Below are 24,643 nucleotides of genomic sequence, written 5' to 3' on the forward strand. Positions count from 1 at the left end.
AAGGATATTATAACCTTAAAATATTTTTACGTAGGGGTACGTCTCTTAACTGAAAGGGTGCGGGGAGATTCAACAGGAAATTAACCTGTGTCGGATGCCCCAAACAATACCCCAAACAAACGAGCAGGCTTTATGCCCCTTCACTGCTTTGAATGCCTTCTGGATGTTTAGAAGACTCTTCCAGCTGCAGCCTTGTTTTCTCATCTTTGTAAATAAGCCCACAAAAGATACTAATCTGCAGATGTTAGCCTACTAATACGTTAGAAGCTTCCATTTACATGCTAGAAGTGGTGGAGGAGAGGCCCCTTCCTCTGCATCCAGCATTGAAACACAAGCCACTCTGTCTTAGCAGGCTTGTGTGTATGGGTGTGTGTGTTTTAAAGACCTTTTTACCAAGTGGACTGGTGGAGGAGGCAGGGCCAGTGCCAGGCATGCCGGGGCCCTTGGGCACCAGCCTGCCCTGGGCCCTGGCACCCACATGCACGCCCCACCTAGGTACCTACCTTTCCCCTGAAGGGCCCCTCCCTAGGGTGGGTGGGTAGCACTCTCTTCCACGATCCGCAGCAATGTCAGTTCCCAACCCTGCTGTGGATTGCAGAGAGTTAGCTCCCAGGCACCCCCTACTATTGTGCAGGCCTGCAGCGTCCGCCTGCATGCCCCACCTACCTCTCCCTTGAAGGAAATGCAGGTTGCGCGGTGCGTGCATGCCTGCCATCAACCAAGATGGTGGCCGAGGTTTCCCTAAGTGGCTGATCGCCGCCATCTTGGTTGATGGCATGCAAGTGGTTGGGAGCCGATGCTGCCACGGATTGCGGAAGGGAGTGCTACCCACCCACCCTAAGGAGGGGCCCTTCAGGGGCCCTCGGCCAGGGCCTGACCTGGCTGCTCTCTGGTGCTGGCCCTGGGATGAGGGAAGGAACTATTCATCCTCCCTCCACCAGCCTATTGCATTTCTATGCTAGTTGTGGATGAGGAAATGTGTCTTCCTCTGCAGCTAACATGGGCACAGGAGGCATAGGGTGAACCTGTCCCAGCCCTTTCTGCTGGAATGTTCTGTCCAGCTCAGGGGGAGTGCTTCAGAATTCCATCCCTCTCGCCGGTTTTGAGTGTTTGTTGTTAGGAATAGGTGGCCAACACAAAATGAGTATTCTGTTGGTGTACTGCTTATCCCACTGGTTAGTAATCTCCCTACTTGAGCTAGCCAGGGGTCGTACTGGAAGTGTTATAGTATTAACATTAAGATTATACTGTCAAGAGCGGCTTCTGGACATCAGTCATGGGACTGTTCCAGATCATAGCTGGTCTCACTCATGTAACAAGACACACTTTCCATTTATTTTGAACTGGATGGCAAACTTTTTTTTCATTAGCACTTCATTAAGCTGCTATCAAAACAAAACTTATTTAAAACAAAACTTTTGTCTTTTCAATTCTGACAAAAAATGAGGTTTATAAAATAGCAAAATCTACATTGCTAATTAATTATTTTATAATGATGTACCAAATAGTAAATAATTTTTAGATTATGCCAAATAACGTAATGTCTTTCCAAGGGCATCTATACCAAAAAATTATGACAGTTTGCTTTTGTACACTAAAGAAATATTATGCATTTTTATATTAATATATGTTTTATAGATATTTTTCAATAGAGATAGTTTTTTTAAAGAACATGTTCACTGCAATGGTTGACATGACTTTAGAGAGCTCAGTCCTATCATTTATCTTCTGGAACAATGTTTTTAAAATCCATTTAAGGTTGCCTTGGCATGCTGAAGCTCATACTTGGCTATAAATAAGAAGCATGAATCAGTTATGTTGGGATGTAAAATGTGATGACCTCATAGAGGAAAAAAGCAGTAGAAATCAGTAAGCAATGAAATCATTTTAACAGCATTGTAGCTTTTGATGGAGAGCCATGAACAAAAAGTACAGATAGATGCAACTAATTAGCATAGGTCCAGTCAATAGGGAAATCAATATATTTTGTTGGAGCACTTTTGTAAGGGGCAAGCTTTCACATGATTACACAGTAGACTTTACCATGTAGAATGAAAAAGCAGATAATTCTGAGCTACAGAGAGCACTGTTTGTGAATATAGATTTTAAAAAAATAGTCTCATGAGGTCCTGTAGACCCTCCATATTAGAGGGTTACCATTCTTAAGTATTATTATTACTGTCTTTATTTATCCCCCGCCATTTTTCCAAAACTGGAACTCATGGCGGCTTCCAGATAAAAAATACATATAATTAAAAACATACAAAGTCTATTTCTAAGAAGAGTTTGAACTAGAGGCTGTAGAATTAGAATTATTCAACTGCATATCTCTGGGAATGAACAAAAATGGATGGTTGATGTCAAGTGTTAATTGGTTTCACCTGATTAGATATTAATGCTCTATTGATGATGTTAAGTTTAGATGAGTTGCACAAAACTGAGGAAGATTCAAGATTAAATCAGATATGTACCAGGCAGCAAAATGACTTTAGGTTAATTTTGGCGAGGGATTATGTTTCTGATTCATCTTCTTCTTCTTCTTCTTCTTCTTCTACTACTACTTCTACTACTTCTACTACTTCTACTACTTCTTCTACTTCTTCTACTTCTTCTACTTCTTCTACTTCTTCTACTTCTTCTACTTCTTCTACTACTTCTACTACTTCTACTACTTCTACTACTTCTACTACTTCTTCTTCTTCTTCTTCTTCTTCTTCTTCTACTACTACTACTACTACTACTACTACTACTACTACTACTACTACCTTCAAGGGCTCATTTTTAAGCAGTGATATATTAGTAACATCTGAAGATGGAGGCTTCAGTACCAAGCCAAATTCTTTTCTCACTCCCTGTTCCTGCTTTGCTTAACATCCAGCCTTACAAAGAGTTCTGGTAGGCTGAAAAGCTTGGTCACTGTTTTGTGACATTTTGGTTGGTCATAATAAAGTAACACTGATTTTTTCCCCCAGATAACATTTTTTTCAATTATCACAGTATGGACTGTGTTGTATAGGGTTGCAGTGGGAGGAGGAAATTGCTTGAAATCAACTCCACACTGTTCAGAACGGTCCCCAGCCCTCTGGAGGGAATTTTGAGGGGTGCGGGAATTGAAGAGGAGGAAGAAAAAGAGATTGCATGAGCTGCCCTCTGTTTGCACAGCCATTGGACGCAACCCAACGTTTTTCATTAGGGAAAAAAAAATCCTGTTCTAACATGTTTATAGACTGCTTTTGCTACTTAGCATAATAAAAAGTCCACCATTAAGTATGATGGCTGCTCATGCCTTTTTCATGAACATATATTGGAGATTCACACATGAGAAGAAGGTTTCTAATGTATGTTTATATATGATAAGGCAAATATATATTCAGTTATTGTGCACTATGTAACAGCAATATACATTATTTATATTGCTAAATATCTTTAATGCAGATGCCTTAGAATCATAGAATTGTAGAGCTGGAAGGGTCCTGTAAGTCCATCAAGTCCGACTCCCTGCTCAATGCAGGAATCCAAATTTTCAGTATCGGATAATGATCAGTAGATTCAGAGATTCAAAGTTCATATATATGGTCACAGCGGAACTAGCATTGGGTCAACAGAGCACGAGGAAAGCAGGGAACAAGGAAAGTTGCTTAGGCTAGGGCTGATCATGCTACCTCTTTAGTATAGCGTAGGGGTGGCTGGCTTGTGGGCTACTGTATCTGGCCACCCAAAGGGGTTTTTTTGTGCCCCCAAGGCCCTGTTGTCTTTTAAAAAAGAATTATGCTTCCTGTGATATTTTGATGCTAGAAATGTTTTGTCATTCCCCAAGGCCTTCCCAGTTTGTCCTTTTAAAAAAATAGTTATATATATATATATATGTTATTACAGATTGTGCCTGTGGGCACCCAACTGTGATGCCAAAAGGTTTTCATGGCCCTCTAAGCTTGTCCATTTTCTAACATTTAAAATAATAATTAATTAATTTCTTTTTTAATGGACTGTTCGAGCAGGTCCCCTTTTGGAAGGTAGCCTGGAGAACTACAGTTCTCACCACACCCAGTTTATACCCATTTCAGCCTCTGGAGGGTTGGCCGTGGTACAGTGTGGTCCACGGCCTAAAAAAGGTTAGCCACCCCTACTGTCGAGGTTAGAATGTTAACTCGGTAAGATCTGGATTGGGGTAGTTGTCTCTACCGAAGGGCTTTTATAAGGATAAAAATGGGAATCTCTTGTATACTTTACCCCTTTGTTTCATGAGAAAGATAAATTAATAATAAATTCAAGCTACAAGCTGGCTCAAAGCAGCCCTGTGTTAAGGAAAGGAATTTGATAAATTGGGTTAATTCTGAGACATCTATGACATAATCACATGAGCTTAAACATTTGAAATATATAAAGAACTAAGATTCCCATGTTTTGTCTTCCAGAAGGAAATTGTCTACGTCAGTCTAGAAGCTGAAGAACAATTTCACAATGGACATAGATGATGAAGAGAATATGAGTAAGATGTGTATATTACACAGTGCTAAGCTCATTACTGTTTTTGCAGAATTCCTCTGCAGCCGCTTACTGTTTCCAAGTCAGTTAACGTTTGCTTCTAATCTAACCTGTAAAATCCAGAGGATTTCCCTACTTTTATTGTATGAAATGAATTATATTATAGTAGTAATAGCATATTAAAATGTTTTCATCAATAATGGGCACAGTCCTGAAAAAAGAACACTGTGAAGTACCATTGAAATTAATGGCCTTTAAATACTTCATGTGCTTAGTGATAGTTGTCTTCAGTGGATGTGCAGCTCATTCCTATACATGTTTACTCAGTAGCATTCACCACTAAGTTGAGTCTAAAGTTGCAGTCCTATATAGTTTTCTGGGAGTAAGCCTAACTGAATTTTATGCGGCCTACTTCTGAGTAAACATGCATAGGATTGCATAATCTTGTTTAAATTTCTATTAGTTGTCACTAAGTCACACATCTTATAATTCTTTTTACCCTTCTGTCTCACTTTTTCTGCTTTCTTCCTTAAAAAGTCAGTTTTCCCTTTAAAAGGCACTTTCCAGAAAATCTCAAAGTATTAGCTATAGGATTAAAGATCTAAACTACAGTTAGAATACAGGCTACTGAGTAACTTGCGTTAACACCTGGTTTCCTGCTTACCTACTACTGCAGACAATGTAACAAATCTTTTCACTGATGCACACGTTAATTACATTCATCATGCAAAAAATATTAGGTTTAATTATCCTTATCTGTCTTTGATGCTAATTACTCTTGCTCCCTAAAGGGTTCACGATAAATGTATCAGCAGGTAAGTAAAATGTGCATCAGTGAAGCGATTGATTTGTGAAGCCAGCCAGACTTCAGCTACAGCAGGGACAGGAACCTCCAGGCCATGAGCCAGATTTGGCCTGCCAGGCCTCCCCATTTGGCCCGTGAGGGCATTTTGGGGAAGCCATGCCCACCGGCCCTACACATGATGCCATACATGACTTGAGATGTGAAGTGGGTAAGGGCAGGCCTTTCGAAGGAACAATCAGGAGCTTAAAGTGGGCTCCTGGTTGTTCTTTTGCTGGAGCAAGGCACACTTCACTCGAAGGGGTAGTGGTTTCTATTCAGTGGAAACCGCTTCTCCCTCCCAGCTTCAAGGCCCTTTGCGAGCCTCCCCACACTTCTCCTTTGCACCTCCGACATTGGTGATGTTACACCATTATTTTCAATATTATTTGGGAACATGAGGTGGGCTTTTAAATCCCCTAGGTTTTTTGGCTGGTTTCAGCAATTTTAATTTTTGATTTTCACCTTTCAACAGCTGGGATTAATTTTATTATTGTTTTTCTCTTTTTATTCTGGCAACTTTTTAGCTCATATTTTTCTTTCTGGGGAAGTATGCATAGATGCAGCTGTGGGAGTACTCCCTTACTCTTAATCTATATCAGCCATCATGTTCACAGATATGGATAAGGCTTATTTCTGACAGTTTTGCTCTTACTTGAAACCTTTATAGCATACTAGTATCATTAAGCAAAAGTATGACTGGAGACAGACAATGGCCCTGTTTGCATTTAAAACAAAGCAATCGTTTGTTACCCCTAGTTTGTTGAGTAAGCCATGATCAGTCTCGCAAACAGCAAAGGAAAGAAATCATGGCTTGGTTCACCCATGCACTCTTCCAGCCTTCAAGGTGCTCCTGTACTGGAACTGCCTCACTGCATCACCAACCCCCTTACCGTTGGCTGGCCACACAGAGTGGGTTTTTTTCTTCAAAGATTTTCCGCTGTTCTTCACAAGTTCTGAGCCAAACCATCTTCTCTTCTCCCTCCCCCCTCCACCATAGGCACACCTAATGTTGTCTTGTGATAAAAAAAACTGTTAACCCTTTCCTTCTACCCTAGTGTAATAAAATATTTTTTCTCTGTGGGACACCTGTCAGTATCCTCACTGGATTTTTTAAAAAGTTACTTGCTGACTGCAATTATGAATTTCTGAAGCTGGAGGGATAGCTCTCTGTGGTCATTATTTGCACAATTAGGTGCTAAGTACCTTGCACTCATGAGCTAGAATTTCCTAGCGATAAACTAGGCAAAAAACTCTAAAGTGTTCTAGTTCCTCAAGTGTGAAGTAGAAAAGGTCGTTATTGTTTTGTTATTTTTAAAAGTTACTTGCTTTACATTAAGTAGGGGTGACAGTTAGGATAGCTGGCTGGCTGTAAGATAAACTGTGCTTTTAACATATGATCCTGCATAGCTGTTAGTAAAATACCAGAGGGATCGTTACATTTTCATCTTACAAAGCAGCTGTGAAGCTGGATGGGCTAGCTTGAAAGAGATGCTTAGGTGGGGAAAGGAGCCCATTGTCAGGGCAAATGAGGAGAGGAGGCTACTTCTGGAAAAGCAGCTCTGAGAGTTACTTAGCCTGGGGTCAGTTTTGGTTTCCAGTCACTTTTGCCTCGCACCTCTATATTATTATTTATTACAATTATTTATATCCCAACTTTCAGGATATATAGCCTTGAAAGGCTGCTTACAAGAAACAGTAAGCTGCATTTTTTTAAAAAGTAAACAATAGGAACATATAAAAAGTGATCAGAATCCCTCCCACAAGGTAGCTGGTGGTAGAATGGCCTAGTGGTGGTGGTGGATTGTCAGCTGAAGCAGTCTTTGAGGCAGTCTATGCATGCTTCTCTCTCCTGAAATCCTTGCTACAGGATTGTTGATGGCCGAGGTGTTGAAACAAAGCAAGTTTAAGCCAGGATCTTGGATTCAGTTGTAATGATAAACTGCAGTTAAAACAGGACAAGATTTGTAAACCACCACAAACAAGCCATGTTTAATTTCTCAGGGCAGGTTCAGACACACAAAAAACCCAGACTTGGGCTAAACCAGGTTTGGGCTAACCCATTGCTTAGCATTATGTGCAAATGTGGCCAATGGTTGAGATCCAACTGGTGTAAGTGACCATTACACATGCATGTAGGCTTTTCAGCTTCCCCTTCAAGTGCCAGCTGCAATTTCACCTTAAAATCTCCCTCCTATGGTTAGGGGGTCTCTCGAGAATGCCCCTGAAGAATGCATGAGAGGCCGTCATCAAAGAAAGTATTTCTTGCTTTCTTCATGTTCTTCTGCATGGGGGTTGGGGTATTAGATATTACCCAATATTTTTAAAGTGATTTGAAGAAGGTACAATAAAGCCATAGCTGTGTATGGAGTACATATCAATTTCTTCTCATCCACTGTTATAAATCAAACAGGTTTTCAAATTTTTAAACCACTACTTGTGCAAGTCCTTTGGCACATTAAAGATTAACAAATATATTAGGGCATAAGCTTTCATGGACTACAGTATACTTCATCAGATGCATGGTTATCCTGAGTTACAGGTATATATTTTTAAAGGGAATTTAAGTTAAGTGGTTAATGTGCATAATAATCATATATTAACCTTCCATGAAGAAGAAATTGTGCACATTTTCCAGTCAGTATACATAATCCGCAACAGACCTTGGGAAACGTGCACATATCGCCTGAATTTTGTATGTTTTCCAACCATTATGCATAATCCCTACAGGCCTTGGGAAATCTGCATATCTCAACTGAATTTTGCACAATCTCTGGGCAGTGTGTACGTTCTCCAGGCAATATACATAGTCTCCAAGAAACATCATTTTTCCATCTCTTGTTCAGAAGTATACAGTCTGTGTCTCCCAGGCTGCTTTTGGCCCCCTGCCTAATCTTACATAGCCCACTTGTTAGCCTCTCATTGATCAGCTAAGTAACAGAAAGAAGGGTTGGGGCTCTAGAAAGCAAGTAACCTTTTTCTGCACCTCAGCCTCCTCTTCACCATTCTCAGCTGTTCCCTAGTCAGCTGAGCAGCACAAGGGGGTTGCAAGGAGAGGAAGGTTTTGAACCTTCCCTTTCCCTCCTACAATTGTGATGGAAATTGCCCCCCATCCTGCTCTTAAGCTGAGAAAAAGCATAAGAGAAGCATGTGGTCAATTATCATAGGAATCTCAGGGGAGGGAGGATTGAACGGGAGCTGTGGAAGGATTACCCAGCAGAGAAAAGCAGGCTGGGAGAGAGAGAGTATGAAGTACTTTTGAACTCGGTCCTCTTTTCCCTGCGGGATAATCTTCCCTCCGCTGGGTAAATCTCCAGCTGGAGTCCCCCCCCTTTCCTGATGCTCTGCTGATTAGTGGGAGGGTATGTTGTGAGCCATGGAAGATTATCAGTGGGCCAGAAGCAGCCTGGGAGGCGCAGACCGTACACTTCTGAACAAGAGACAGAAAAAAAGACGTGTTTCTTGGAGACTGCATATTGCTTCCATTGGCTAGAGAATGTACAAAATTCAGACAATATATGCATGTTTCCCAAGGTCTGTTGGAGATTATGGATATTGTCTGGGAAATGTGCACAATTCATTCTTCATGGAGCTTAATGTGTACATTCTCCATGAGGTCTGATAAATGTGCGCAGTGGCTGGTTATTATGCACATTAACCACTCAACTTACATTCCCTTTAACATATATACAAATGGTTTGCAGGGGGTTATAAGCACTAAGGTAAGAGGGAAATGAAATGGGCTTCATTCATCAGCTCATCTTCCAACTTAATATATGCTATTATTTGGCAGCAGAAATGACCTTATTTCAAAGCCAACAGGGGAACATTTCAACCTCCCAGAATGCACCTTAGTGTGGCTATCTTGAAGCAAAGAAACATAAAAGAGAGATTATAACATGAAACTGCTGAACTACCTACAGTACACCCAGAAGTTCAGTGCTGTCACTTGTAGACTGAACCAAGGCAAAGGATTTTTAGCACATGTTATATATTAATTGGCTTTTCAATGCTAGCCTAGGATGTCTGTGTTATCAACAATGGTTTTGTGAATTGTTACTGCTACTAATGTAATTATCTCTGTACTTTTATGCATTTCGTTTCTGTTTGAACCTACTGTGTGTGTGTGATAGATAGTCATGAACCCTTGAAACTACCGCAGACTCCTTATCATGATGTTGTGTTGGTCACATACCAGACTAACCCCCACTCTGATTTCACATTGCTCTCTGGCAGCCATCCCCCATCTCACTTTTAGAGAGGATTGCTGGTGTTAATCACTTCTGCCAGCATCCCTTGCTTGTGCGAGTTCCCCCACCAGCTGTCAAAGCATGATCACCTTGATAAAATAGCATAAAACATGGCCATATACTTTGTTAGGAGAACAGGTGTCCATAAGAGTAAGTTTTGCTGTGTTAGTTTTGCCTTGTATGGACTTGATAGACCAATATTCTGGTTTAATGTTTTCTACTCCTTTTTATTGTCTTCCTAAATAAAATTCTTAATTGGATTTCTTGGCTGTACTTGTTTCTGAACACACCCAGGGACGTTTAGCGCCCCCCCCCGGTTGTCTTGATATTTGGTAGATGATATTGAGCTGAGGGGGACAGTCTGATGCTGTCAAGCAGGAGACTTTGGTTGGCAGTTCTCTGCTTCTGAGTAGACTCCATAAGTTGGTGGGACTCCCACAGCCCCTGACCTAGGTGACAAGCAGGTAGAGGCAAGAAAATATTAACGTGACTGTGTATCTCTTGTCAGAGAACTACCCTGGGTTGATGCTAGAGCAGCGTGTTGCTGTTTTATCACACATGTAATTTAGGATAATATTTCATGCATCTGATGAAATGAAGTGGACTGTAATCCCCAAAAGCGAACCAGTGTGACGTAATGGTTAGAGGACTAATGTGGGAGACTGGGGTTCAAATCTTCACTCAGTCATGAAGCTTGCTTGGGCCAGTCACTGCCTCTCACAGGGTTGTTGCGAGGATAAAATGGAGAGGGAAGAGGACTATGTATGCCACCTTGAGCTCCTTTGAGGAACGGTGGGATATAAATACAGTATAATGTTATAATAATAATAAGAAATAGTAATAATGTTATGCCATGATAAATTTTTTAGTCTTTAAGGTGCCACAAGACTCTTCATTGTTTTTGCTGCAAGAGACTAACACAACTATTCCTCTGGAAATTGTGCAGATCCTGTTGCCACCAGCAATTGTGGCATAATTGTGCATTCCATAAGCAGTCATGACTCCATCATGCCATTTTTGACTGGATGAAAAACTGGTTGTCTGTTTCCAGCCTTCGCCTTTCTCTTGGATAGATCATGTCTCTTTTCCCCCTTTATTTGGCTGCTTATCATACCAGAGAGAGCGCAAAGATATATTGGCTAAGATCCAAAGAACCATACAATTAATTCTACACTCCCAAGGAGGTTTTGGGCTTGTGCATTTCAAACATCTTGTGCAAACAGCTTGTATGTATGGTACACCAAAGCTAAAGGAAGTTTCAAAAACAATTGTGATATAACTAAATGCTTGCTACTTAAGGTAAAAGAAAAAAATCTTTCTGAGCATGTCTGACCCCAAAATAGCTCTTTGTAACCTGGCCACTGAATACATGAGATTATTTATTTTTCTTATTATTTTTAAGGAATTACATCTTCATATGATTGAAGATCGTGGGTGATGTGTGTTTTATCTATATTGCTCTTGAGATGATAATATGAGAAATCCAAAAATATTTTCCACGCTATATATTTTTGAAGTGACTGTATCTTGGGCTCTTTAATCATAAGGTATTAATAGACTGCTCCTGAACTGCAAAGATCATTATACTCATAGAAAACTAATAGAGCCAGTGGTACAATGATATCACTGAATTAATTACCATTATTGTATGTGTGCAATGATAGTAGTACACTTGAATATACTTGTTAACCTTATTCATTTGTCTAACTTAATTGTTGCATCTTCATGTATTAAATTCCAAAACTCAAATAAGATTTAATAGTTGGCTTTTTAAAGAATGGTAGTTCTTAATATGTTGTCCAAAAATACCTTTATTAGGACCCAATAAAGTCCAAATACCAACACAACTACCTGTTTTTTATTTTAAAATAATTGTGTTTATATTTTTCCATTTGACTTTTAAGATCATGCAGCTGTTAATGACCACTTTGGCAAAAACTGTTGCTAGAATGGAAAATCAATTTAAAAATAGGAGTGAAATTTTTTTTTATAATGTGGCTGTAGCAAAGTGAATTAATTCAGTCCAACATTCCATTCATTCCATGTCTTCTATTTAAGCATCTGAAGGCTCAAGCAATGACTCTTAAAGAAAGCGGAAATGTGCAGGCTGGGATGCATCAAGAAACATATTGGAACTGTTGGAAAACATTATACAGTTCTGCTGTCATTTCAGTGATCTGACACTAGAGCTCTGGCAGCTACACAAATACATACATTTAGCACTTTTAAGGAGTGGGCGGAAGAGGTCTGTTTCATGTGGTTGCTTCTGCCTCTTGAAAAAGCAGTGCTGGAGAGGGGGCATGCCCCGTTAAGTGAAAAATAGTTTGTAGGAAATGACCTTGAAATGGTGAGGTTGATGAGGAATGGTGCAAACAGGTAGCCTTTTTTTCTTTGAAGACGAAGATACATATGTTTATGTGCATATACACATTAACCTTTTGCCTTAATAAAAACAAAATTTAAAAACCTTTAATAGCCTTGGCAATGCTACTATGGAGCCTTGTTCAGTCATTCAAAGCACTTATGTGTAAACAATCTTGTGGGGGGGTAGGCATGCTGTAAAGTCCCACCCCCTCAGACACATCACCTTTCCCCTGTTTACAGACCTCCACAAATCTGAGGGTGAAGGTCTGAAGGGAGTCATTTCCTCTACCCATGGAGGCTCCTTGCATGATTTAAAACCTTTTCAGTCAGGGTTTTAAATTGTGCAGGTACCTTCCATGAGTGCTTTGATGTCGAATATGGCTTAGGGATTGAAGGCAAAGAATGTTGCTTTGTTGTAAGGGTTCAGGTTTTTGTAGGTTCAGCTTGAAACACTGAAAACCTCCAAAACTGGCTTGACTACAGCTGACAATAGGACAGATAGTATGTACCTATACATATGTATTTTGACCATACAACAGTTCATGCAGACATAATTGCTCTGAAAATGTTATGTCCATACACATGCAAAGTTTTCCATCTGAGGTAAAATTTAAGATATGGTAGCACACACTTCTAAAGAATTAGTATGAAAATATTTGTTGCTTTCATTTTATTTACCATCATTTTACAAACATTTATTTCTTGTCTTTTTAACTTGTATGTTTCTATCCAGTCTCTTCTAATTTTCTGTTCATTTGAGCACCAAAAGGAGTAACCTATTGAGCTTTTGCTGGAGGATGTTATAAATGAAAATTTAATAACCGTTCCATCAGCTTTGTCAACTGGGTAAAGTGGTGTGTGTGTGTGTGTGTGCTTTTAATACATTTTTCAGAAGAGCAAATTTTGAATTTCAATCATGCCTCCAATGGTCTTAATATATTTTAGGCATCTGAAGACTTCTACTTTGGGGGGTTTGTCTGGCAAAGTATTATAGTTTTAATTGGACTGCTTCATGAGCAATGGTTTGCTTGGCATATTTAAAGGAACTTGGCATTTGTAACATAATGTTTAGAGTATGAATTGCTGTATTAATATCAAGGCTTCCGTGTTCCAAAGTATTGTAATATTCAGTTAATAAAAATATTAAGTATTTTAATATAATCAAATAACCTCAATAACCCTTGTTTTGCATTATGAGTGTACAGCTCTTTTTTGTTTAATATGTATTATGAAGCTCCTAGTATGTTGGTAGGATAGTCTTTATGATTACAAAAGGATTTGACGGTTTGTGGTTATCTATTCCAACTAACTATTTTGAGGTAGTATCTCATTTATTTGTTTGTTTATTGAGTAGATGTATATTCTCTTAACAGGAGTCCTCAAAAGAACTCACAACATTTTATAAAATGCAATGGATGCATTAAAAGCCATACACTTAAAAACTAAAGCAGTTCATTTGGGGCAGAAGGTCCTGATACTGTATTCTCCTCCCTCCCCCCTTTTTGTACTGCTCCTTTCCACAGGGCAGCTGGTGTTAGATGATCCTGTGATACAGAAGGGGACTGTTCAATAGGAGCAGGCGTTTCACCCACCTGCCTGGCTTCCTATCCAGACATGGCTAACAGGCTTGCTTATATCCTGAAAACCTACAACCAGTTAGATTAGCCTACATCAGAAGAATTGTTAAGAAGCTTCTTAGTTAAGATAGATTGAAATTACTCAAACAAGCAATCTACTCCATGGTCACAATTTTGCCATTTCATTTAGTCTGACCCTGATACCCTTTTAATTTAATTTGAGTTGGACAAATATATTTTATATATTGTGTTAGCTAAATTCTGATGCCCAAGTCCTAAACATTTGTAATGACATGATCGCTAGTGATAGCAGCCTAATGGCATGGTTTGTGACAGTGTAATAGTGCGTAAATCAGCATACCTTGAAGAACTTATTTGTCTGTTTGAAAGGAACTTTAAAAATATAAAAAAAACATCACTTTCATTGGAATGACAGCTAAAAGCAGGTATGAAGCTGCGTCAGATTAGTATGAAGCTGTGTCAGATTAGATCTACTCACAATCAGTTCATCCAAAACCATTTATCATTTCCATCCACGTAAACTGTTCCTGACTTCAGTTTTCACAAGTACTTAATGACACAATGGCTTGTATTGTTTGTGATATTAAAACAGTTTCTGTCATTGTAATAATAGGAAAAATAACTTCTTAAAGATGTGTTGGTCTATAAGAATTCTGTTTTCTGTTTTGTTCATATGCCAATTGTATTGATGACATTGAATGCTCTCTTTCCACCTGTATTGCCTCTGTTAATTTCCAGTGATGTCTTCAGTTCCAATGTATTTAATATCATAACAGTAGTGATTCATATTTCCTTTATATTGTCTAAAACGGGTAGCCAACATAGTGCCCCCACAAATGTTGCTGGACCCCAACTCCCATCGTCCCCAACACTGACCATGCTGACCAGGGCTGATGGGAATTGTAGTCCATTAACATTAGAAGGGCACCATGTTGGTTACCCCTGTTCTAGAACATAATGGGTATTGCTACCCATTCATCAGAATTGGCTGTTTTGCATCTCCCCTTTTTTCAGTCTGGTTACACCATCTGGGCCTCCCAGAATCTTCAGGCTTTATGTTAATGTCAAAATCTCTTTTCAGTTTTCTAGCAGTATCTTCAATGACCATGTGGCTGACCAGCAGTGTGTAACAGTAAAGGATTGTAGTGAGCTCCAATAAAAATGAGAATCTGCATATAATTGCAGAGGAATGAATAGGGCTTAAGAACTTGCTTTCAGGGAGGTGGGAGTTAATTGATTATTGCAAGGCAAGGGGATTGGGCACAACCCCCTCCCACGTATGGTTACTTTGATGGCAAAGTGAGGCACCTCTCTACCCCTGAAGCAATCATGGAATGGAAAGTTGAGCTCAGAGAATAATGCTCTCTCTAAATCGAATTCCTTTATTCTCTTGTAGTTACTTCAGAAGCAGTCAAGAGACTGCTGCTAGGCTGAGGAGAACCTAATAGCAATCCTCTTTCCCCACCCTCTCAGCCAGCACAATTCCTTGCCCTGGCAAACTGAGGACCAGTGCCTGTGCACTGTCCCCTGCTAACAATGGCATGAAGGAAATGTGCATGTGCAACTTTCTGTAGCAGTTTTGTAGGGGAGGGGAAGAGGTAGCGTTGAGGCTTGTTAGAGACCCTCTTGTACCCTCCCGGTCCCCAGTTCTGTACCTTCAGATGGATGCTGAAAGTTACAAATAGATCTAGGATGCCTTTAAGTCCACTAGAAAGACTCTAGTTAGAACACCTTCACACATTACATGGGTTATACAAAGGAGTTCACTGCATAATTTGGGGTATGTATTTAGAAATGTAAATACCATAAAATAAACGTCATTAACCTGGAACATGTTCACACCTTACATAATAGTAGGGTTATAAGAAAGGTGTCCATTACATATTAGGCACATGAGTAGGGAGCAAAATTGTGTCTATTGGCCCTGTTCCAAAATACTAATATGCCCTCTAGAATGCCCCCTGGCAGCTGCACATTCAATATGCATGCATGTGGGATTCCTTGAGGCAACTACCAAATGCATGTCAATTAGGGTATGGTCATTGAGCATGGCTATCAGTTATGCTTAGTGTCAGGGGCATGGCTCTCAGTTATGCTGCTGCCCCCCCCAATGTGTTTAGTGAACATGTGCACCCATTTTGTCTTTCACATATTCACTACATTCAGATACAATGTTTGACCATGGATTAGCACTGCGTGAATGGGTTGGGGCAGGGAGCAGAGGCTTTGACAGGGTTAATTTTCAGTTTCCCTTATTGCATCCAAACTTGAGGTTGTGGTTTATCACTAACTATAGTCAGTACCAAAACAAGCCAACTTCAAACTAGTTTCTGGAGATGGCTTATTTAAACTAACCATAGTTAGGTCTAGTTTGCAAATGTTTTAGCATTGGGTCCACGAAATATAAGGAGCCTGAGCTTTCTTCTTTCTCCTGTTGGACGGCTGAGAGAAGGACTGCTGTAGCATTTACTTACAGTTTCAAAAAATTCTGGTTTAATGTTACATACTAACAAGGAACTATGGTTTAAAATAAATTCTAGTTAGCCTGCTTCTTAACCTGTAATTTGAAGTTTTTTGTTTAGAAACTGAAAAACTATCATTCTTTAGAGTTTGGTGTGAACCAGCCCTTTGTATAAATGAGAACCCTGGCTTCAGAGTTCGCTGCTGGAGTTTACACCTCTGGCACACTGATGTAACATGGCTGCTATGTACAGAAGGTTTCAGAAGAGTTTTCAGATGAGAAGCAGTATACTATCCTTTTCTCAATAAGGTGCACTGTTAACCATTTCTTCCAAAGGAAGAACACTCTTCTTCAAGATACAGATGAGTATGTGCTTGATATTATGTACATAAGTAAGCTTATGTGACTGTGGGTTCTGATGTTTGAGATTAATTGGATATTAAATGAACAAAAATTGAGGTTCCAGCATGTTGCCTGTTTCTGGCTCATTTATTTTCATTTTGAAATTCGGGAGGATAATTTAACATATAAATACTAAGAGGTGCTCTTGATGCAAAATTAAAACTTTTTATCAGCACATATCAGTATCAGATGTCTAAATACTTAATGTATGTCTTTCAGCTTCCTATTACATCTATAATTAATAATATATCTAATAAAAGATTTAACATTTGAGCACACATCACTTAACCAGTTGCAAAGGTAGATAAAGGAATCTGTAAATTTTACATTTACAAGGTCCTGCAACGAAGGCATTGTAAGTTACTCTTTGTGGGCACTACAGGTTCAGGCAGCACTGATGTTAAAGAGAATCGCAACCAGGACAACATTTCACCTAAAGATGGGAGTGTGCAAGGTACCAGGGAGGGGAATCAGCTGTCCAATGGTGGTGGCACTAGTAGCAGGAAACGACCGTTGGAAGAGGGAAACAATGGCCACTCCAAGTTCCGCCCAAAGAAGAGGAAGAAAACACCAGGGCCAGTGTTGCCCAAGAATGCCCTCATGCAGCTGAATGAAATCAAGCCTGGTTTACAATACAAACTTCTCTCCCAAACAGGACCAGTTCATGCCCCTATTTTTGTGATGGCAGTAGAGGTTAATGGGCAGGTATTTGAAGGCTCTGGCCCTACAAAAAAGAAAGCAAAACTCCATGCAGCTGAAAAGGCTCTGAGGTCCTTTGTTCAGTTTCCAAATGCTTCTGAAGCACATCTAGCAATGGGAAGGACTCTTTCAGTAAATACAGACTTTACCTCTGATCAGGCAGATTTTCCAGATGCACTCTTCAATGGGTTTGAAAATCCAGCCCAGTCTGATCTTTCCTTTTATTTGGATTCCAATGGAGATGGTTCCTTTAGCTCCAGTGCAGACTATAGTCTCTCATCCGCTGTGGCCAGTAGCCTTATCCAGTCATCTCTCCCTGCTCCATCACCATATCCATCAACAAGTGGGAAGAATCCAGTCATGATACTAAATGAACTTCGACCAGGTTTAAAGTATGAGTTTCTCTCAGAAAGTGGAGAAAGTCATGCTAAGAATTTTGTGATGGCAGTGTCAGTAGATGGCCAAACATTTGAAGGATCTGGAAGAAACAAAAAACTTGCCAAAGCACGGGCAGCACAATCAGCTCTTGCATCCTTGTTTAACATGCAGTTGGATCAGACACCATCTCACCAACCTATTCCTAGTGAGGGACTTCAGTTACACCTGCCGCAGGTGAGAAGACATAATTTTTCTTTGCATGTTATTACTTGTTATAAGTGCATAAAAATACTAAAGTTACAATCCCCCTCTTTTAAGCAGTGCATACATAGTTTTTGTTGTAGTTGGCCTTTTTCAGTTATTTCTGGCAGAGCTACAGCATGTACCCACATAGACATTAGAGACTGCAGAGTCTCTTAATTCCTTTTTATGTTTGTATTTATGTGAAAGCATAGAATATTTTATACTTCCAGAGAAAATAAGAATGGTGAGCCTAATGTATGGTCTGATTGAATTAGTAGGTGAAACTAATATTGCATTAGTGCAATGTCATGAACTGTGGCGTTTTCCTGGCATTATGAGTCAACTTAATTGTGTTCTTTCAGGTCAGCAGTGCTATTTTACTGATAAGCCACCAACAGTTTGTGATGCATAGAACCAGATACAGGTGGGCAAGTTTTGGGGATGACTTACCAAGGCAGCAACATCTTTTAACAACTAACTGCCCTGGTACAGCTCTGATATTTGGTAGCATCCTAAAGCGCACGATCTGGGGACTCTGCCAGCAAATACTAGTTTGTTCAGGAGGCAAAGTGTGCCGAAAATAGAAAAGGGGAAAAACAGGCAGAGTTTGTCTATAGTCCCAACAGAGACTCTTGAGTGCATGGCTGCGTTTTCTTTGGAAGAAAAATGTAAAGAATTACATGCACGCACGCTGCTCCCCCAGTTGTTTGAGGTAGAATTGAGAGAAGCTACCACCCACCTACTTGACCATGACAGCAGTTCAGCCCTTGGTAGTTCCAACAAAGTAGCTCCATTAGCACAAGGACTTCTGCTTGTTTCTGTGAAGGAATTCATCTTTGCTGAAATGGATCGTTTGTATGGACACTGCTGTTATATGGACTGTTGTGTATTATGTGGGAATGTATATCTCTCTACTTCGTTGTATTTATTTCTTGTCTTTTCATTTGAGATTATAGGGTTAACTTGCTCACATGACTTGGCCTGGCTGTTCAAATGAGAGGGCAGTCAAACTTCGTTGGAGGGAGAAGTCTGGCATGTCTCTCGTCTAAGGGGACCATGGCTTCCTGTAGCCTGCTGGGTAAAGGCAGTGATTGGCTGGGGGCAGGTAGTCAAAGGTTATCAATAGACAGCCTAGAGGTGTTAATTCATAAAGGAACTCTAGAGACATCAAAAGGCTTTTGTATGAAGGGGAAAGCAGACTCTTACACAGGACAACAAAGGAGCATAAGCACCTATATTTTGTGAGTGTGCTTAGAGATAGGGATGGAGGATTGAACCCTTTGTTCTTTTGCTTAGTTAGGGACTGCTGGTTTTCTGTAATGTTTGCATATAATATCTTTTTCTTAAAACTTTTTGTTTTTGTCTTAGTAAATGTTCATTTTTTTTATAAACCTGTTGTGGTCTCTTCTTATTTTGACATCCTCGGGTCTGGAAGCCATAAAACTATGCTACCTTTTGTTTGCTAGCCTGGGCTCCTTCTGGGAGGAAGGGCAGGATATAAATGTAATCAATCAATACCTTGAGAACCTACAGGAAGACCCAAGGAAGGTTTTTTTTAAAAAAGTTATTAAGGGCTGATTGATAAGGGGAAGCCTTATAGTCAAATTTCCCCCTTATCTGCTGGCAGCAGGCTCTTAAGCAAGGAAAGGGTGGGCAGACAGAGGAGTACATTCTGTTGTGGCTGGATCTCCCTTCTCCAGGTGGAACAGGATCCAGGGCATCTGGGAGGTGGTTGTCGCAGGGTGGTGGAGCTTTCTCTTCCCCCTGCTCCCTCCTTAAATCTGCTCTGGAGGGTTGGGGGGAAATCCCAGAATAGATTTAGGAGACATGTGCATGAAGAGGAGTGGGAGGGGAAGTTCCATTGTGAAGCCAGAAGTCCTTGTGCTAACAGAAATGCTTTGTTGGATACTGCCCCATATTTTTTTCCATTGTCCCTATAGGAGACGAATATGTCCCTGTTTCTGATACACCAGTGTTTGAGAGCAGGTTTTGATCCCATTCTAACCATGTCCAAGTACTTTAGAATCTCTGAAACAAAATTGTTATGCTACATGCAATTTTATGAAATTAGTGCTTGCAGTTTCTATGGTGCCACTCATCTGCCCTTCGTACGGCCACCCTGTCTCTGCTGGGGGGAGACCAAGGGTCTAAAGCAATGAAAGTATGAAACTAAAGATGTTTTTGTTTTAAAGTTTGTTTTTATGATGTTTTAAAGTGCTTTTTTTAGTGCTTTTGTTTGTTCCCCTGGGCTCCTGCCAGGAGGAAGGGCGGGATAAATAAATAAATAAATGAGCATATCTTGCACCATCTTGTGGATAGAGTAGTACTAGTTTAAGAGACTTTTGTGGAGAGAGCCAGTGCGGTGTAGTGGTTAAGGTGTTGGACTACGACCTGGGAGACAAGGGTTCGAATCCCCACATAGCCATGAAGCTCACTGGGTGACCTTGGGCCAGTCACTGCCTCATAAAAACCCTGTTCATAGGGTCGCCATAAGTCGGAATCGACTTGAAGACAGTAGATTTACATTTAGCACATTTAATTCCTCCAGTACAGTGCAATGTTGTCCATGGATATGTCCTAGCTCAGCCTTGTCCAACCTCTGGGTTCCCAGATGTTGCTAGACTGCAACTCCCATCAGCCCCAGCCAGCATGGCCAATGGCCAGGAATTATGGGAACTGTTGTCCAGCAACATCTGTGGCCCAAAGGTTGGACAAGGCTGTCCTAGCTGAACACAATACACCTGTGCTTTCAAAACAGACCTCAAAAGGAAGCAAGTGGGGAACCTCACCCCACTCCTGCACTAATTCCTAAACCTAGCTTTATGTGGGAACCATTTATTACACATCACAACTGCAATTCAGAAATAAGCACAATGAAGATATTTAGAAAATAAATCATATCAACAAGTCAGAATACTTAAATCTTGGAAAATGGGGAGTTAGAAAGAAAAAGGGAAAACAATTTTTGCAAGGAATAGGAACAAGGGCCTAGAGGTAGGAGTTCAGTGAGAAGTGACCTTTTGTTTGAGTGCCTTCTTTTGGATAGTTGTTTCCCATTGCAGCTACCTCCATGATTATCTGCAGGAGCTATCTACTCAAACTGATTCTTCCTTCTGCATATATTAATCACAGCTTTGGGAAGAGGGGAGGGCAGTCAATATTTTAATACAGAGTTTGTGAAGTCTAAATAGAATACAATACAATTTAAAATGCATGATTCAGTTTGAAAATAATGAGAATGAACGTAAGTCATGCAGATTTCCTGGTCAATAGTGTGTTAAGGTTATCTTGATTCCATTTGTAACACTATTTTTTGTGCCCATGCTACAAGCCATGTATAGCTGCTGTGATCAACATTGTAATTCACATTGCAAATTAACAGTGCTCTACAAATGATAAATAGTGCCAGTAACAGTGGTATCCAAATGATCAAAGAGAGACTTTATATGAAGCTCTTTCACTCGCTTTTTGCTTTATATTTTTTAAAACCCCTAAAAACACAGCCTTAAAATAGACTGTAATATACTGTAATTCTGAACCTCTTATGTCGGGGTGGGGAACCTCAGGGACTAAATGTGGCCCTCCAGGCTTCTCTATCAGGCCCTTGGGACTCTTTCTGAGTCATATCCCCTCCCCATCCACACCGTTTCCCCAGGTGACACATCTCAGTGTCCTGGCTTCACATCTTCCTTGAATGTGCTTGCTTGATTGGAATGTGTCCTTGATGGAGGATAGAAAGGGATGTGATAGTGCGTGTAGAAACTAGCCTTCTGTACAAAGATAACATTTCTGTTCATTGCTGTGCCCACTTTCGCCTCTGGCTGAGCCCACCACTGACATTTGGCCCCTGGAAGGTTGCTCAGAAAGGAATGCGGCCCTCGAGCTGAAAAAGGTTCCCCACCCCTGTTTTGCACTGTAAGGTTCTATAACTAACACCAATTGTTTTTATCCTTTCAAGAATATTAATTTAGAATATTCCAGATCAATCATAGATTGTTGAGAAGTCAGACAACGGCCCAATTCTTAAAGTGAGTGATTTTTATGTATCACTTTTAATGATGCTTCAACCTCCTGCAAATTAAATTATAATCATATTATAACATTTATACTTAGAAATAATATTTATGCAGCTCTAGCATAATGGAATGGATCCTTTAACTCATGTAGTGTTAAGTATACATTCTAAGACAGGAGAGTCTAGATCTAAACCACCGTCTCCAACCTGGTTCTCTCCCAATGTTTTGGATGGCAATTCTCACCAGCCCCAGCCCAGCCCAGCAATGTTCAATTTAGGATTATCGATAATCTGCTTTCAGCACTACCACTTGTTCTTAATTTTCCTGTTCTGCAAGGGTTGAGGACTCTTCCCAGCTGCATGTCACCTATAAATTTCATTAGAATACTTCTGCATGCAAGCCACAGTTGACTAGCACTATCACCACCCAAATGTATGTTTCATTCATACTCAGTTTATAATTCACTTTACTCTCAAACTCCTTACTGGTTGTGTTAATGTCTAGCCAAATATTTACCATTTTCTGCCTCTGTATTTGTTATTATCTTCCCTATGCTTATTTTTAAAAGATTCCGTTCATATTTTATTGTAATCAGCCTGGTTTTCCAGCTTTCAGATATAAATTTTAAAAATGTCATTTGCTCCACCAAAGTATTTGCAGTCCCTCCAAATTTGGCATTCTCTGGAAATCTGATAGCAGTGCTGTCCACTCCATCCAAGTCAATAATGAATATCTTGAATGATAATGGACTCAAGACCAACCTCAGTGGAATACTACTTGATACCACTTCCTGGTTTGAATTCTGATAGTTCTTACTCTTTGAATATGGTTATCAAGCTAATTATGGATATGCTGCATGGAAATTCATTCTTAATTAGATTCCTCAAACTTCTCTAAAATTAATTAGATTCCTCAAACTTCTCTAAAACTTCTCTAAAATGTGAATGTTGTGTGTGCAGCTTCATTTCCTGAATTTGAAATTATATCTGTTTCATGGTAGGTACTAAAGGACTCCATAAAAGCACATCATGTTTTGTAGAAATGCCTAAAGGACACCGATATAAGTTGTTTAACACTTTGAACTAGCAGTAGTAAGAAACAATAGCACTGATCAATTCTAGTAAATGTTGCAAAGATACTATAGAGGTTTTTAAATCCATTTTGAAATGTTTAAGGCAGATCAGTTTTGATGAATTGTCCAGCATATTTATGTGATTTTTTCAGGTTTTAGCTGATGCGGTTGCACGCTTGGTGGTAGATAAATTCAGCGATTTGACAGATAATTTTACATCGCCCCATGCACGCAGAAAAGTGCTAGCTGGAGTTGTCATGACAACAGGTAAAAACAAATGAAAAACACGCAACCCCCCCCCCAGCAGATTTGGCCCTTTATCCTGTGTTGTTATACAAAATAAAATGATAAAAGTGAATGGATATTTACCTTTTATATATAGTTTCTGTTTCTTTAAAATAATGAGACCTCTTTATTCATTAAATTAGGATTATAAAATCAAATCTGAATAGCTAATCTCTAAATGTTATGGGTTGTATCTAAAAGTGCTGCTCAGCTGATGGTAAGGCTTTCAGAGATTTGGGGAAGCCTCCAGAGCCGACTTAGAGGGCTGTTGGGGGGACACAGGATGCAGAGAAATAACTGAAAATTGCTTTCCTTCCTATTACACTGGTGGAAGGCTTGCTGTCTTCTGAGTGACGCCTTCAGCTACAATATTTTTTTATTACAGGCAATTATTAGGAGAATATATACACGTGTGTCTGTGTGAATAAAACATGCAAAACATTGCTTTCATTTTTAATAAATGCACGAACCCCCGCTTTATTTTCCTGTGATATGAGATAAGCTCGGTAGCTGTTGTTGTATCTCCCCCACTATCACTCTGCCTTTAGCAGGAAGGGAGATGTTTTATCCACACACAGTATAGCCAAGCAGTGCCTCTACTAGTTGCTGTTTAGGCACTAGGCAAGCCACAGCCTCCCCCTGTATCTTTATGACCTTAAAAGACCACAGCTGTGGGCTGCTCCCTTAACCTGTTCATGTAACTCACTGAGGTAAGCTCCACTGCCACTGTTTGTTACTGTTTCAACCCTTTGCTTATATTTTGCTAATGCTTGTATTGTTTGTGATAGCTGGTCAAGAACTAGACATGTTTAAACCAAACAGATTATTCTTGTCTTCTGAATTCTTTTATTTATTTATTCATACCCCACCTTTCGGCCAAAGGCCCTCAAGGCGGCTTACAAAAAACACAAATATAAAAATACAATATAAAAATACATCAGTAAAACAATACAATTTACAAAATACAATTTACAAAAGTTAAATAACTGCCCTTAGGCTAACAATGTAAAATGCATGACACTTGAGGGAAAAGGGACAGGGAAGAACAAGGGGAAAAGCACGCTCTTTTCACTCAGTGTTCCCTAACTCAGTGTTCTTTGATTTGGGTCCTCGGATGTTGTTGGGCTTCAACTCTCGGAAAAAGAAGGAGGGGCCAAAGCCAAGTTGCTGGAAAGAATAGAAATTTATTGCATTATGAGCCCAATGTGTTTCAGTGTCAGCTCTACACTGCGTCAGCAGTGCCGGTGGGGGCAGGAAATTCCTGGGTGGTTGGCAGGGAAGCAAAGTCCTTAGCCGGCAGTCTGGTCATAAATCTGCCATGTCTAGGAGGAGGGGAGCTGATAAGGGCCAGGCTTGTCCGAAGCGTACTTCCCGAGTCAGGAGTCCAGAAGTGAGGTCAGTAGAGGTCCGGGATCAAGTGCCAAGGGGTCAGTCCGAAAGAGGGTGCCAGGAAACTAGGAACACACAAGCCACGCCTGACGTTGCAGTCAGCAACAAGCTGCAGCCAAGGTGTGCCTTATAAAGAGCAAGGTTGACAGCAGGTGTGAGT

General features: G+C 40.1%; 1 protein-coding gene across 8 annotated transcripts in view; it reads left to right on the forward strand.

Moving 5' to 3' along the window:
• Window positions 1-24,643, forward strand: part of ADARB1 (adenosine deaminase RNA specific B1) — an 84,280-nt gene that overhangs the window by 32,979 nt on the left and 26,658 nt on the right. For 7 of the 8 annotated variants that reach the window (XM_061607620.1, XM_061607621.1, XM_061607618.1 and 4 more), the window contains 3 exons: window positions 4,416-4,489; window positions 16,784-17,712; window positions 22,962-23,076. In XM_061607620.1, the coding sequence (XP_061463604.1) occupies window positions 4,462-4,489; window positions 16,784-17,712; window positions 22,962-23,076 (1,072 nt within the window). In that variant the 5' untranslated portion in view covers window positions 4,416-4,461. The remainder of the gene's footprint in view (window positions 1-4,415; window positions 4,490-16,783; window positions 17,713-22,961; window positions 23,077-24,643) is intronic. The other variant, XM_061607625.1, reaches the window with a different exon arrangement.

The sequence above is a fragment of the Rhineura floridana genome, chromosome 2 (assembly GCF_030035675.1).
Source record: "Rhineura floridana isolate rRhiFlo1 chromosome 2, rRhiFlo1.hap2, whole genome shotgun sequence".
Classification (NCBI taxonomy): domain Eukaryota; kingdom Metazoa; phylum Chordata; class Lepidosauria; order Squamata; family Rhineuridae; genus Rhineura; species Rhineura floridana.